The sequence below is a fragment of the Helicoverpa zea genome, chromosome 20, assembly GCF_022581195.2.
Source record: "Helicoverpa zea isolate HzStark_Cry1AcR chromosome 20, ilHelZeax1.1, whole genome shotgun sequence".
Classification (NCBI taxonomy): Eukaryota; Metazoa; Arthropoda; class Insecta; order Lepidoptera; family Noctuidae; genus Helicoverpa; species Helicoverpa zea.
Genome location: NC_061471.1, coordinates 9257385 through 9274288, shown reverse-complemented (window position 1 = coordinate 9274288; position 16904 = coordinate 9257385). Strand labels below are relative to the sequence as shown.

Sequence of the window (16904 nt, the reverse complement as noted above, 5' to 3'; positions counted from 1 at the left end):
ACTGAGACACAAAGTGATTTGTTATTACTGTTATCACGGGAGTGGTAAGCCTTACACCATTCAAGCACACAATTTACTTATATTCGTGTTACTTTAAGCAGCCATTGCCTTCGTGTGCTTCTCTAGTGTATGGCCTGTCATGGCATATTAGAGAACTATTGCATCGAAGTGTGCAGAAATATACAAATTTCATTACAAAACCATGAGTTAATTTATATTCACCTGTTTTGGCCAGTTAGAAATACCTATGAAGTCAATTATTAAATCAAGTTTATGAACAATGGAGATCCCACATCTTGGATACTTTTTGAAGGTTCTCATATTTCATCACTAAAGCAACTTAGTGGATGATCTATTCTCACTAACCTTAAATTTTTTTTTGCTATTTATTATACAATTCATGGTGACGTAACAAAGAGCTTTCACCAAAAATTTCGTAAGATCAAGAAGACAGAAAAGAACACTCTTTTAAAAATACACAAAAATTATTAGAAGACTTCTAACAAGTCCAAAATGTAATTATATTGTCTTTAGAACTACATAAAGACAGCTGCTAATTTACAAGACGTTATGATGCTAAGAAACAAAAAAGAATATTCCATTACATGGTTACTTCCAGGTAGACCTAATAAAAGAGTTAAAATAACGGCATCTGTTCAAAAGCGGGAATTAGTATCGATGTCCATCCAGTATAATTGAAAATAAGTTAAAAACTTAAAAGTATTTTAACGACTTACAGGGACATCTAAAATAGTAAATCAAGACTGCGTAATTTGCACAAGCATTTGCGCAGACACAGGTGCACTCCCTATTCCTTCACTCATACAGTATGCTGGGACTGCAATCCGACTCGACCGAAGAGAGACCAGGCGCAGGCAGGACCAACATTAGTATGCTCTCCTCAGCATGGGTGTGAAAGTTTCTAAAACCCAAAAAGCGATTTTGAATCGAACTTGAGACCGTGTGCACAGCAATCGCGCTATGCGACAACGAAGCAGTCCTACGCACATAAGATCGCCTGGGGCCCGATTCTCCTAAGTTAATAATGTCAAAATCGAATCGCAATAGCAGTTTTAACCTTATAGGGCATTCTGCTACTAATATAAGACCAATCGTATTCCAACGACATTCGATTGGTAGTTTGCTCTACAATCATATTGCAATTGTAAATCATTTGCAGACAAAATGATTCATTATTGAATGACAGAAAAGGATAAAAAACGTTTATTTCAAAGAAAAAATAGCGGAATGCCACATACGCTTCAATCGTAATCGAGTCGGGATTGGATCGCAGTCGAATGTGAATCGTATTTTGTAGTAAAATTAGGAGAGTCGGACCTCTGGGCAGAGGATATTTTTTTGACATAGAACATTCAACCTTATCAGGTATATTATTGTTGTACGACATACACATTACGAACGATTTTATGCAGAAAGGATAGAAAAGGATGCCTTGACACGGCACTGGAGAGCACGCTTCGGGATCCTATGGCAAGATCTCTAGCAGGCGGCTGAAATGTTGCAGTTCGGTTCAGTATTTAACCGGGTAGGGTGCGTTAATTTGTGGCAGTATCTACTTACGTTTCATGCTTTGGTCATGAATGTGAGAATGTGCCCAAGGCAAAAACAAGGTTGTAAAAAGAACTACCTATTAAATGCTATGAAGAAATAGAAGCTGGTAAATTCTGCTTTCTTAGAACTTGTCATCATGGGCGTAGCCAGCATTGGGCTCAGGGTAGGGCAGCAGTCAACCTATCCCCCGGGGAGGGGGGGAGGGGAGGGCTCCGATTTTTTGTATCTTGAGCCGTTAATCTCAAACTTGTTAATCTCTTAATTTGAGAGGTTTATATTTTCAGGTACAGAAAATAAACAATCACACACAGGACAAAAGCCAAAAGTAAGGGCACATAGTTTCTGAATACGCGAGCGAAGCGAGCGCGAAATTTTTATCGGACTTATACCTACCAAATATTACCTACGTAAAATTTAGCCCAAACGTACTTAACTTTTTGTTAGTTGACAAATGCAAAAATAAAGGCATATAGTTGCTGAATACGCGAGCGTGAAATTTTTATCGGACTTAAACACATCTACCAGTTCCATCTCCTTCAATGCACTATTTTTTGGATTAGATGGACGGCTAGCCTCGCTACGCCACATAGCACCTATTCTTTTAGGAAATACGGCTCGCTTTCAAATGACGTGCGCACCACGCACATTCGGGAACTCGAGCGTGCATTTTGTTTTGATCGCGCTCTTTTCAAAGTTGTCAATTTTTTTTTGTGCAATAACTTACGGATAGTACATATGATTGTTGATGTCGTTAGTTAGGGTTAGTAAAAAAACATTGTTTAAGCAGACACCTTATAGGTCAGAGCCATGGCCCAGGGTGGGGCATGTGCCCCAGCTTGCCCCAGTGTGGTTACGCCCATGCTTGTCATCCTGAAGGAAACGATTATTGCGAAGTCAATCAAGAGGCTTGATTTATTTAAATATGATAGCTGTGTTTTGTGAATAAATAAATAAATAAATAGTGATTCAGCTCATGTACGATAGGTACATCCGTAATTACCGAAATAATGAAATATCACAAAATTCGGTAAACTTTCATTTCCCATTAGTTCTACCAAGAACTGTTCCTAGAATCGAATAAAAGTTGGGTAATAAGCGAAATATGTAGAGGTATCTACATAATATAGACGCAACAAATAGGCCAATTTTATTACCTTTAGGTATCTCGCCCGTGGTATCTGATATTAAATCGCAGGGAAATTTTTGAAAATTGTAGGTAGGCACACACCTACCGCCGTAGGATTTTCTGCAAATCGGAGTCCATTTTCGGAAGCAGGTGCGCAAGGATATAGGTATTTAAGGTGCAGATAGGTATGTCATCAGTAACATACCTACAGACATGTGTATGAGCAACAATTTACGCTACAATTGTAAGTTCAATGATGGAGATAACAGAGTCGCGTCGCGGGTTTGATTCCCGCGCTAGAAAACTCATGCGCCAGTACATTTATTTAATTTTTACCACCTGCTTATCGAGTCCTGTGCGGTTCAGCGTTCTGTAGACCTGAGAGATTAGATACTTTTATAAAATAAAAAAAACCAAAATAAATCGGAAGGAAATTGATGGACATTAAGAGAAAGCCCGTCGAGAACATAGAACTCCTCTTCCTTTCATGTTTTACATTAGGTACATTAACTGTGTGGAACTTATGTGCGGGGTCCCGGGTTCGATTCCTGGATCGAGGCGAAATAGCTTGTTGAGGAAAGTCACTCAACTGATGTATTTCCGTTTTGGCTTCACCGAAATCACTTGATTGCCAATCTATTTATATGTGCTTATCTATCACATACCCTGTAGGTACCAGAGAGAGTAAGTCTCAACTTAGGTTGGTAGGTACCTGGCGATCCGAATATTTATCAAACCTGTGAAAATCTTGTCGTATTTGTATTTTCGTAAAATACGCGATAGCTAATTTTGCATGATGATTTCTGGCCCGACGTCACAAGGAATATGATTCAAAATAACCTACGTAAACATGAAAATAAATACAACGTTCAACCCTTTTGTGTCCCGTCCTACACAAGTTTGTCCGACTGTGGAATTTAACATTTACAAATATCTGATGATTCAAAATTTCAAAACACCCAACCCAGGCAAACATGTAAATTATTCATATCAACCTCTGCTCGTCTTGCTGCCCCCAACATTCTTCGGACGACTTTCTGATTATCCTTAACCCAGTTGTGACATCACAAGCTAAACAACAAGTATTTTATAATTTCTGTGAGAAATCCGTGCGGGGTTCGGGAATGACGTGAAAATTGCAATGACAGTGATCTAAAAATAAGGTCGACAGCGTCGCGCCGCTGAGTGCGCGCTCTCTTCAGTCGAGGACCAACCGTCGCGAGTTACAGTCGAACGAAACATAAAACAGCAACCATGGTGTACGAGAGTGACTTCTATACGACCCGCCGCCCCTACAGGCCCAGCACCAGCTACAGCACCGTGTCGGTGAGTGCCGCCGCCGCCCTTCTAACACCTTCTACTGAGCGTGCCTCGCACCTCGCTCCATCTTTCCCGGGAGCCGGACGCCCCTCGCACCAGCTCGACCAAAGCCACTCGTGTCCCTCAACAAACGGCTGTCGACGCCACTCCTGCCTCATCGATGTATATAGTGTTTTGTTCAGTGACTAGAATCCACAACGGTGATAACGTGATACTAAGAGTTCTCGCTGTCTTCCCAAGTGTTGATAGGTACTTGTTCCTGTGCTCGTTAGTTGGCTTGTAAACATCATTGCTATTGATAAGATAGATCTATGTCGCAGTTTCCATTTGTATGGACTTAGGGTTGATAGGCGTCGTTCGTGGTAGCGTTCCGCAAGTGGGTCATTTCGAATCGAGAATCGGAGTCGGAAAGCGGAGCTACCGGGCGCGCCAAATATAGCCGCGGCTGGAGTCGCGCCCGCCCGACTAACGGCGACTTCTCCGCTTGCAGCGGCAGCCGCTCGGCGACTGGGACAAGGTGCCGTTCGTGCCGCGGCCGAGTCTCGTGCCGGATCCGGTGACGGCCTTCGGACGGCGCGCGCGTCCCGGCGAACGCCACTCCATCCTGGAGCCGGTGACACGGCAGAACATCCCGCCCAAGCCGGAGTCCAAGCTGGCGCCGCTCGCGCCCTACGTGTCGCCGCGCGACCAGACGCGCGCACGCGTGCTGGCGGCTGTGGGGCAGCGCGAGCGGGCGCTGGAGGCGGCGCCGCTGGGCACGCCGCGCGACCACATGGACGTGGTGCTGGCGCAGTCGCACGGCCGCCCGCTGCACGCGGCGCACCGCCAAGTCTTTTACAGCAACTACGCGTCGTACTGACGGCCGTAGAGTCTTTGTCGTGTGTCGCTTTCGCATTTCGCAATAGTAAGCTAGTCGGTCGGGTCGGTGCGAGGGTGGGCGGCTCGGTGTGTTGGCGGTGGCTATAGGGCGGGGTTGTTGCAGACGCCGCGTCACTACGTGGTGGTGGACCGCGACCCCGTGCTGCCGCGCCGCGCCGAGGAGCAGTACTCGTACTCGTACCAGAGCACGAGCGAGCGCACGGCGGGCAGCGGGCTGCCGCAGCGCAGCTCCTACAGCAGCACGGTGGAGCGGCGCACGGGCAGCGGGCCCGGCGGCTACTCGTACAGCAGCGAGCGCAGCAGCAACCTGGGCGGCCCCGGGGGCTACTCGTACTCGTCCACGTCGAGCGGCCGCCTGCCCTACGGCACCACCTACCGCCACTACTCGTACCGCGTGTAGCGCCCCGGCTCCCGCCCGGCCACCTCCCGCTCCTAACTCCCCGACACCCCAGCTTCCCCAACATGTAACTACCTAATCAGTATTCGCTGTAACGTTATGTGATCTTTCTACTTTATTTGTTGACAAGTGGAAGTTGATCCTACTAGAGCTTGTTTAATGTTATTTAAATTATTTAATTAAAATGTGATTTAGACTGAATTTTTAATAAAGCTTGCGTTTTCTAATACGTTTCTATTTTTCTTTGTTTCGTGTTCACACAAAACCTGAACAAAACGGGTCGATGATGAGCTCGATCCTTGTTTACTAACAGTTTATCCATAATATGTTACCTACTATATGTTGGTTTTCTCTGTTTCCTATTTCAATAACTTTTACTTGAATTCCTACTATAAAATGTTTTTGTTAATTGCAAACACTATGCAGAATATTATCTATTTCTTACTAGCAATTTGTATACCTATATCTAAAGTTAAAATGAGATACTGCACTGGTGTTCAATCAAAATAAACAAACTATGAAAATAGCCAGACTTGTTACGCACTGAAACTGAACATGACATCATACTCGTAATATCTTTCCAGATCAACACATTTTTTACAAGAACGATAAACGTAAACACGATGTCATAAATAAGTACGAGAAAATAAATTCTAGAAATACACAAAGCTTAGGTACACATTACTAATATGAAACATGAAAACCGACATGAAACAAAAACAATAGGAACTCTTACAGAGGGAGATTATACTAGGTATTTGACGTTTGTGTGTTAATCATTCCTATTTCCATTTTGAGACAAGTCCACTTTCTCTCAAAATGGTTCAATGGTTAATGTACAAATGTCAAATGAATGTAGCAGCCCTACAAATCATCTGAACAGTAGTTAAGACCTTTACACCAAAGTGATAAAGAACAATATTATAAAGGATGAGTTTAACTGGTGTCTGTTTCCCTGACAGCCACTATCGTCAGTGTACTACCTGTCGTCCTACCTACCCTACTATCACGAGCCGTACATAACGTACATACCCAAGCTCTCACAGGTAAGTCACAAAACTGTAGATAGTGCACTGTAAGTAGCTCATACTTGGCTGCCGGGTATACCCGATACATTGCCATTGACTGCATTGACACCGCCCATGGACATTTGCACCGATAAGCACTGCTAAGTAAGTAACAATGCTTTTGGCACATGCGTAAGATGTACATACATATTGTATTAGATTTCACCCTTAATTACATAGTGATACCTTGTACCTACATATCCAGCAGTTGTAAATACTTACATAGGTATGTAAATAAGCACACGATTCCTGTGTTCAAAGAGTTTGTTACCTACCTTTCGTACGAAGTCAAGATAGAGATCATGTAGACAGTTATCTCACATACTGTTTACCGAATACCTGCCAGCACATGCACAAGAAATAACTTAAAGTAGATACCCACAATACTTTCAAAAAAATTAAAATAAAATATATCTACCGTTCCTACCACTATAAACATTGGGCTGAGTATAGAACCTTGCGGAATTCCATACTCTATTTGACAATTTGTTTCATTTCTTTGTTTAACTCAATCAAAAGCCTTGTGCTGATTCAAAGTTATTGTTGACATGACACGTACTAAGTACCTACATCAATGCCAGCTCGTAGAAAAATCACTCAAAATTTCAAATAAAATCTCAGCAATGTATCAAAACTATTTTGGTTTACCTCGACCTAATAACGTAATGTTCAGCATTAAACAGTCGTAAAATTAAACGCTCTTGCATTGTTTATTTCCAAATATCTTGTGCCAGTATAACAGATGCGAAGGGCTACTTCCAAACGGGAATAATCATTAGGTAACTAAGTATCAATAGTTTTTTACGAAACATGCATTTTTTGACATGTTCAAAGAGGTCAATGTTATTTTACTATCTTTACTGTCACTTTATGAAAAGAGACAAGAAAATGTAAAACTCTTAAACAATACGCAGAAAGAGGGAGCGCATCACTACCTTGTCTAGGACCACTTTTGGACGTTGTAAAACCCTTGCCGTAGTAACTATTATAGTAACCCCTTACTATATTTTTAACCTTCTATTTATTATGTTAACGCAACACAATCATCAACTCTGGAACATTAATATAATTCTCTGCTTCCAAACTTTATTGAGATTAGCAAAACGACATTTCATGATTAAGTAAATGGCATTAGAACTGAAACTTATTGGGCTTAGTATTTACCAACAGTATTTTCATACACCTATACCACAATTTAATGTTACCTACCTACATTTATATTTCAATGAAAATCAGCTCACGACCAATTAAAATCTCGTTCCAAGATAAACATAGTTCGGTACTTTCGCCTTGGCAGTTCTACCTAGACATTATTCATAACTACAACGAAAACACCTGTGAGGACTTAAAAATAGTTTAACGGCAGCCAAAATATTGAAGCAGATGATGCGTCTGATTCAATATTTTATAGGTCTAATGACTGCTATAATCTAAATGTTAGGTAATTTACAGATAATGGTTAGCCAGACAATAATAATTTTCCTAGTTTTAAATCTCAAGTGTGTGAAGCTAAAATTGGCATTTCTAGTGGGTTCAGCGACCTGAGAAATCGCCCTTGGATTTTCGCTATCAATGCTATAATAGTTATGAATAAGTTCTATCACGAAATTTTTAAAATAATATCTAACAAAATTATACCTACAACTTCAAAGAAATGGTATCTTATTTTTAGTTAAAAACATAGGTACTCGTACACTCCAGCATTGTGTTTTAAGAGTTGGTTGTTAATGAAGCAAGAAATCTTAATAATTTTGGCAAAGAAAATAAAGAAAATGCGCAAAGAATCTACCACTAAACGCGTTAGTGCTCCAGGTTTGAAACGAACGGAACGTGTCGAAATATATTTTCATTGTTTTCATGCCAAAAGCTAATCAACATAACAATAAACACCTGTTGATTTTCAACTAAAATACACGCTTTAGTATTTTCATAACAACATCTGTAGGCGTTCCTAAATAAAATAAGTTCTCCTTGAATTTTGAGTCTGATATTAAAATATAGGGAGGTCGATAAAGTTATTTTGATAGTGTAATAATGTCTCAATCAATGTCACCAGGATGACCCACTCCTACATAATTTCAGAATAGTGTCAGAAAATGCTGGGAAAAGAAGCTGATTGATAAAAAAGTAAATACAAATATGTCATAATTATTTTCAAAAGGATTGTATCGAAGAAATATGTGAGGAATGTGAGGATATCCATTAAGAATGAACAGAAGTAGGTTTATGTAGTTAACATCGTCTCATAGAGAAGAACTAGCCATGGATATCAATCACTAACTTTTTCTTGAAAATTAACTTCAACCAAGAATAATGAACATTAGATTAGTTTTCCTGATATAAAAATATTATTGATATTTGCTAAAAATGTGATGATTCGAGTCTGTGTCTGAGGCTGAAAAGATTGCGAATTGTGCAGAATCAGGAAATTTAAGGAATAGGTATGATAAATAGGATAGAGAACGTTTCAGAAGTTTTCTCCGCGTTATTTATCTTAGTATACACAAGTCGATACCTACACTAATTACGGCTTACAGCGGTCCACGCAACTTCGTGTGGCATTCTGCCAATACTCAAACTTACTGTAATCAAAACGGACGTTTGAAAGAAAAACATTCTTTGGCTTAATAAAATGTATGAACAAAAACAAGTCGTTTGCAATTATGCAAGATTTATAATGGTCTTAATGACGATGTGTTCTCTGTGGTGTACCTAGTGGTTGTAAGTAGTGGTAGACCAGGGGCCCGATTCTCCTAAGTTAATAATGACAAAATCGAATAGAAATCGAATCGCAATATGATCGCAATAGCAGTTTTAACCATATCGGGCATTCTGCTAATAATATAAGACTCAATAAGCACAACCACCAGTTTTTATTTGCCATACCTTTTTGGAGCCACTCCGTCTCCTTTTAAAATATAGTTAAGTAGCTGCATTATCCTTTCAAAAATAAACAGACGTGAATGGGAGCAAACATTAAAATCGACCAATCAAACATCTTCTTAGCAAGTTGGTGGGAAAAATTAAGTAGTTAACACATAAAAACTAGAATGTGAAAACATAGGCTAGTAAAACATAGCATTGTTACGAACACTACACTTTGTTACAAAGAAGTATAAGAATGAAGTCGTGGTGAGATGCCAATTGCCCTAGAAGGCGTGGTACAGTGCCAAAAGCCAAAATACTTAAACCACATAAAGATAATTATTCTGTTCAATTAGCAACTAGGTCACTGCAGAACATAAAATCCAAATTATTGAATATTAAACCTATTTTACAAGGATAAGAAACGATTGTTATAAATACTTACGATCAAGATAAATCAGTTTCATCTTTATGACCCATGTCACAATGGGGAGCTTACCTATAACCTAGATGTTACCAATCTGAAATTCAAACTCACTATAGTTCGGCCATTCAGAGAATGCGTTCCTGACACGTCGCGATTGAACTGACGACGTAATAACATTCATTGATTATTGATATAATAATGTTGTTTTAATGCTCCTCAATTGTTAAAACGGTAAACAACCAGCAAAAATATTTTTATCGTAACTGCAACGCCATTGCAAAGTTACGTCGTCAGTTCAATCGCGACGTGTCAGGAACGCATTCTCTGAATGGCCGAACTATAAGAAGAAATTTCACGTGGAAAATCCCATGATAACACTGACTCACGTGCGAATAGAAAGATATCTATTACGACATAGCTATTATTCCACTGTCACTTTCGAGTCTTGGCATTCAGATTCTTGCGCTCTGCCTCATTCGAATATATTTAGGATCAGATTTATTAGACAGCAAACTATGCAGAAAATAATTCGAAAAAGAGCCTTAAACATTACCCAAAATAATCGGATAATTTTCTACTGGTTTAGACAAGACCGGTCATGGGCAAAACCAAATATGCAGGTATCATTTTAAGTCCAGAAATATTTGATGTTTATTCAAATAGAAGTCAAAATATACCTCAAACTGTTTATTAGTAAAAAAACAAAAACATCATAGGTTCCAAATAATGTGTTAACGAAGAACCTTGACAGTCGAGATGTTTATCCAAAATACTGGCCGGATGTACCTTCGCTCCCTAGATAAAGTGAGAAAACAAAAGCTGGAACCGGATCAAGGGAGACACATTTTTGGCAAACGAACAGAAAGCCAAGAATACCGTTAACGCCCATGATATTATGAGAAACTTGAAGCATTCCTCTATTCAACACGTTCAACTATCCCTAACATTTCCTCTAGGAGAGTGAAGATCGAACAACAAACGACGCAACGATATTTAAAGATCTGATGATTGGTAAGTCGATGGCAAAGATGGACATGGTAACCTGATCTAGCCGGAGCCGACTACTCTTCCTAAACTGATTGACGTTTTCCTGTTGATAGAAACTTGGCAATTAAACAAGAGAGTACGCAAATTACATTACTCTAGAAAATATTTACGTAAAGTAGTCGAGAAATGTATTTAGGTACATGTCGTAAAATTACTGCGCAGTTGTTCTTTGTAAAAGCAAGGTTATGGGAACTGCTGCTGCTGGATCATGTTTCTATTATAAAAATAGATGGTAGGAAAAAGTCACTATGGTAATAAAAGTTGCAATCACTCTCGCCATCTCCGTTGCGGCGTGTGCGCAGCGAAATATTCTAATTTTACAACACTCGGCCGATGATTCACACCGCCATTGAGACGTACAGTAAGGTCCACCACCGAAATAGCCCTATGATTTAACGTATTATAAACAAACAGAACTGGGTAGAATTCCATGTTCATGCGCAAAATACCATCTTAGGGTGAAGCGTCAATGTTGCATACAGCACTCATACATATCTCGTTACATTTGCACTGAAATAATGATTCACAAGCTTGATAATATCAGACTTGTTATTTATAAGAACATTCTTCTCACAAGCTTATCAATAAATTATGTATTTTATGTATGTATAAAAGCATTCCTTGCATGAGACAATTCTTTACCGTTTCTTTATCATAGATGATTCAAACTGTAAAATAACAGCATTCATGAAACCTAGATTTACCGCAGTATTTACCTATAGCTTTATTATCTAGCTATATCAACCTCATTAAATTAGAGTCAGCATATGAGCTCTTTGTCTTGGATTAAAAATAGCCTCGTCATATTGGTTAGATTGGAATCCATTGGAATCTGTATCTCGATTCTGCGCATGACCAAGACGCAAAGAACCATTACGCTCGCTCATAAACCCAGAAATTCATCATTTAATTGTTTCTGCAGCACAAAGCATATCTCCTTTGACCTTGGTTTTACGAATATTTCAGGCTGAGCTGATATACAGGCCGACTGCTCGCACTGTTACTCGACTCGTCACGTACCCGGAGGCGCCCCACCATGTAGTGCGAGTGCGCGTGCGACCCTCAGTAGTCCTGCGTGAATTGGACCGCATCGCGTACCGCCGCCGCCCCGAATATTCCATCTCAGCTGTCGATGATTTCTTCCGTTCCGAATCTACCAAGGTACGTCTAACCTCTGAGATCCAGTACTCGGATCTGATTTAGAAAGATCTAGAAATCAATATCATTCTGCTAAATGATCCAATCCCTTGGAAGTGGTAGAGCAGGGTGTCTATTTCACTAGACATCAAAAAGTGCCAGAACTGACGTCGAACGTAGAATAAAATGGTTTTATCAAGTTATGGAAATTAGGGCTGCAAATACACCCCAGTAATTTGGTCCTATTTTGCTTTCTAAAAATATATTTGTAATTTCCAGGCTTTCGAAGATGAGACCAGCCGCATTCGCGCCGACACAGCTGCACTTCTGACTCGCGCGCGTTCCGTTGTGCCCCGCGCTAAAACCGTAGCGCCCCTCGATACGATTTATTCGTGAGTATGGCCCGCCAAAGGACGATTTTGCAATCTCGTTAAGTTGCTGTGGGATAATATTGCACATTCCAATGGGTTGAATTTATTAGCCAAATATTTCCAAAGATATTTCCATACAGACGAAAATATCTTAATCGACATCCTTGGACTCAAGAACGTCCAGAAAACCTTGCATTACGTATGTACCAGTTTCAAGGCTAGGTCAAGTTTTTCTTAGCATGATGTGCAGTACCAAAATAGATGGCCCATTGATGCGTCTATCAAAAGACCGCCCTGGCAGTGACATTGACGACACAACTACCTGTCGCATGTCATTTGGCAATCATGTATCTACACACGGTGCAATAATAAAAAACCTGTCTTGCTGCCAAAATGTTATGAACTTCGGAAGGTTCGGAAACAAAAAAATGTGGCCTTTGTAAAGGAAGGATGTCCGACCGCACCGTGGGTGTACATTTCATGGCTTATTTCAGTTGCGTCAGCGCATGTTTTGCGTGTGACGTCTGTATCCATCTTGTACAGCCGTTTTAATTATAGCCCGGTTAAATGTCAGCGTTTGTTGTCTTGCGATCACTAATAAAACAGAGAACGATTTATTTTCATTTAGATCTTGGCATGTTTATCGTGATGCGAAAAGATTACATCCGCTACGTACTCATAAACTGGTTATTTATTATTTATTTTAACTCTTTCAACAGATATTCGTACGGGGAACCAGTTCCGTATCGTTTCAGCAATGAGGCTTACCTCGCTAAGCTCATCGTGCCCCTGCGCAGCGTGGCCGACCACATCCGCAACATCTCTTACTACAACGAACCCGCCAAGAAGTTCACTGGTGAGAATGTTAACAGAGTCCTACATCGCATAGTGAATACAACACTCGATGTTCTCCAACTAAAAGAATTAAATACCCTGATAACGTTATATTTGTCTTAACTGCGTCCGTTGTCCTTCAGTTTGACCACCGACTAACAGTTAAATTCCAGTGTGCCCCTGTGGTAACCATGAGGTGTTCTCGCCAGGACGCGGTCACCTCGCATGCGTGCACTACTCCGGTAACAAGGCCTTCTCCAGCCGTAGGCCTCTCTACAAGGAGCTTAGCATCAGGGACGACGTGAACCTCCTCTCTTTCTATGCCAAGAACAGGCTCGCGGCCGCCGGTCTGGCCATCGAAGGCGCCACAGGTACACGCCACCGTCGTCGCATCGCTAGCGCTCGCTTACAACCCCCTCGCTTAATTCTTTAAAATGAGTCTTTAAACCGGTCTAAAAGTGAGAGCTGCGCCTCGACTAGCTCGGGGAGTCGAGGCACTAAACGAATATTAAACCGAGGCATAAAGTCCGTGTCTAACCCTGCGTGTGGTGTCTCTTGCAGCGGGCGGCGCGCCGGAACAGCCGACGGCGGCGCAGTGCGCGTAGCTCCCCGCGGCGCGGCGCGGGCGCAGGGGCTGGCCGAGCGCAGCCCCGCGCTCGCGCCGCGTTCGCCCTTCGCGCTCTCTGATCTCGGTATAACACGCTAGAACTAACCAAGATCATCTATTTTTTTTATTCATATTACAGATTACATATTTTTGTTACTTATTTTACGAGTTGCGACCAACGATTTTATTTATTTAAGTCATCGTTGTGATAGCGCGGTGTTCTGCGCCGAAAATTTTGTCGGTGACCGAGACGTCTCGTTTTCACTTAACTCGACTGATTTTACTTAACAATAAAGAATTTTTACTGAACATGTAGTTGTTTTAATCATTTGCACGATCATTGTTCCCCAATGTCACGCTTAAAGTCCAAGCTTTGTAACGCTTAGCTTACTGACTAAAATTGTTTTTAACAGTTCGTTTAACACACGTAAGTAAATAAAAAAATAAAACCCAACTATAAATTAATATTCTCCCTTTAAATGAAAATTAAACTAAACACAGAATCAACAAACCACATTTAAACCTCAAACAGTTTTTTTACTTGTCATATCTCATTACATTATAATCTTAATGAAATGATTTGAAAAACTATTGGGCCCAATGTAGATGCACTGGACAACTGCATTATCATTCGCATTACAGCATGAAGCAGCACTGAAACAGATACGAAGTCATAGCGAATACCATGCCATTCAGGGTTTGTCATCGAGCTTGGTGCTGGGGTCTCTAACAGCTTCGATTAGACAAGCATCATGATCATGAGCGTTGTACTGCATCGCTTACTGTCCGTCACCGTTCTTGTTACAATGACCATTGACATTCATCTATCATGCTGTGGAATGGTTAGCAGTTGTCGATGCAGAGAGCTAATTGTTTCACCAATGGTCATTGGTTTACGGGACGCGCGTAACATTGGCCTTGGTGCAGTCAAGCTGCTCCCATGGAGGCCGAGCCGCAAGTTCCAGGTCCCGCAGATGATGGAAGACCCTGCACTTGAGCTGAAGGCAGCTAAGGCCGAGCGTGAAGCCAGATTCCGTGCCTCTACTGTTGAGCCTGTTATGACTCCCGCTGCCGATCTGGCAGAAATCAAAAGGAAGAGGCAGGAGGAGGCTCGCGCTGCCGAAGAAAAGTACGTGTCGTATTTTTTATACTGTATCCTTAAGTTATAGGTATACTCATGCTAATGATGATAGAAAGTAATAAATACATTTCATTTATATTGCAGGGCCTTGAAGGAAGAAGCGAAACGCGAAGCTGAGCGTAAGGCAGCTGTAAGTATTATCGTAAAATTCTTAATAATAACTACTTACGTCTATATGTCGGAGATAGTCAATAGTACGGTCACTGAACGAGACGCAAGCGCGCCAAATTGTTGATTCACCGGAAACGCCACCAGAGGGCGCGCTTGCGTCTCGTTCAGTGACCGTACTATTGACTATCTCCGACATATATATATATAACCGAACAAAAGTGTAACATTTTTTGTTACCATTTACAGGCTGAACGCGAAGCGGCAGAAAAGAAGAGGGCAGAAGAAGAAGCCCGTAAAGCCGAAGAAGCTAAACGCAAGGCCGAAGAAGACGCTAGGAAAGCCGAGGAAGAAGCCCGCAAGGCTGAAGAGGCTCGCCTAGCCGAGGAGGCCCGTTTGGCGGAGGAAGCAAAACTCGCCGAGGAAGCCCGTTTAGCTGAGGAAGCAAGGCTCGCGGAAGAAGCAAGACTTGCGGAAGAAGCTAAGAAAGCAGAAGAAGCACGTCTAGCAGAAGAGGCGAGACTCGCAGAAGAAGCCCGTTTGGCTGAGGAAGCAAAGTTAGCCGAGGAAGAGGCCAGGCTCGAGGAGGAGAGGCAGGCGGAACAGAGGAGACAAGAGGAACTCGCCAGGCTAGAGGAGTTGGAGAAACAAGCACAAGAAGAACGCGAAGCCGAACTTGCACGACAGGTAAGACTTACTAATGCAACCAAGAAGAGCGTGATTTTTATTAGAAGCTTTATATCTAACTCTTGTGTATTGAAAATATGTAATAGCTAAAGTTGGAATTACTATATTTTCAGGCTGCTGAATTAGCTGAGATTGCGAGACAAGAGTCTGAACTTGCGGCCGCCCGCCTGGAGGAGCTCTCACAAAGTGGATCTGCCGCTGATATTCCTGAAGCTGATGCCTCGTAAGCATGAACCTTTTATATTAAAAGACTTTCAATTATTATGTGCAGTTTCCATGTCGCCATATTTATATAAGATAACAGACAAGTACCAAGACTTTAAGACAAAAATCGATCATAATTTAATCGAAACGAACTTTTTATCAGGGAACCTGCTGCAGATGAGCCACAACCCATTGTAGAAGAGCCAGAATCCCCTGAAGTCGTGCCTGAAACCCCCGCCGAGCCCGAGGCTGAGGCCGAGCAGGCCGGTGACGTCAGCGAAGACGAGAAGGCGGAGCCTGACCTAACCGATGAAGAATAAACATCCATAGCAACTTATAAATATTTTTATATATAAGCATTTTCTGTTATTTAATGTATTTTCATGCTAAACATTATTCATGCGCATTTTTTCATAGAGTAGACATGAATAACGTAATAGCAATGAGGTGGTCATCCTTCTACCACTCTTTCTTCTGCATAATCAAATTATGCAACATTGAAAGTCAACCTTCCTTCTTGTATATGTATGTTTAGGAAATCTACCACCGTTAACCAAGTGAATTTTAACTAAAACTTAAATGTTAATAGTTTAAGTGTTTTAATGATGTTATATTTTGTTAAATTTTAACAATAAAAGACATATTAACATGTTGGTTTTCATTCTTCACATTGCTGTGTCTTAGGACTGGTCTTCATATTATTTACCTACTCTATGTATACTTCAGTAATACAATGATTTATCCTGCTATGGTCAAGGCTCCACAGAAAAACATTAAAAGTCAAGTCATTAAACGTTGTAGGACTACTAGCTACCCAGACAAGCGCAACAGCAGTACCATGTGCCAGTATTGAAGCCAATTTGGTTTGTAATCTGAAACTTTTTATCCAGCTGAATGATGTAGATCCCATTGGACACGGGTAAAAAGCGGGAAACAGCTAGCTTATGACACAATCCTGTAATTAGTTTCGGCTCAAACATAACCATATTTAGAAACACCTTTGTAAAGTTTCTGTACTGAAAATTAGAGGGAGGTTAAACTATTCAGTGTTTTCCACTTTCGCTGCCCAGCTCCGAAAAGCAATTCCTATCCACATGCCCAAAAATATTTTGTAT

At 41.2% G+C, this 16904-nt stretch overlaps 1 protein-coding gene across 2 annotated transcripts; it reads left to right on the top strand.

Moving 5' to 3' along the window:
- The first annotated feature begins 3809 nt into the window (after positions 1-3809).
- LOC124640466 (uncharacterized protein CG45076-like) lies at positions 3810-16438 on the top strand. 2 transcript variants are annotated; one of them, XM_047178246.1, is made up of 11 exons: positions 3810-4024; positions 6257-6340; positions 11667-11861; positions 12117-12229; positions 12928-13064; positions 13252-13413; positions 14577-14778; positions 14875-14920; positions 15148-15585; positions 15699-15808; positions 15953-16438. In XM_047178246.1, the coding sequence occupies exons 1-11, from the start codon at positions 3953-3955 to the stop codon at positions 16107-16109; spliced, it is 1716 nt and encodes a 571-aa protein (XP_047034202.1). In that variant the 5' UTR covers positions 3810-3952; the 3' UTR covers positions 16110-16438. The 2 variants fall into 2 exon arrangements, with proteins under 2 accessions (XP_047034202.1, XP_047034203.1); XM_047178247.1 differs by lacking the exon at positions 6257-6340 and having other exon boundaries at positions 3812-4024.
- Positions 16439-16904: the final 466 nt, after the last annotated feature.

Coding starts and splice junctions, on each gene's coding strand:
- LOC124640466 (XM_047178246.1), top strand. CDS start 3,953: ATGGTGTACGAGAGTGACTTCTATACGACCCGCCGCCCCTACAGGCCC. Junction 11,862..12,116: donor TCCGTTCCGAATCTACCAAG/GTACGTCTAACC, acceptor TGTAATTTCCAG/GCTTTCGAAGATGAGACCAG. Junction 13,414..14,576: donor GGCCATCGAAGGCGCCACAG/GTACACGCCACC, acceptor GCCTTGGTGCAG/TCAAGCTGCTCCCATGGAGG.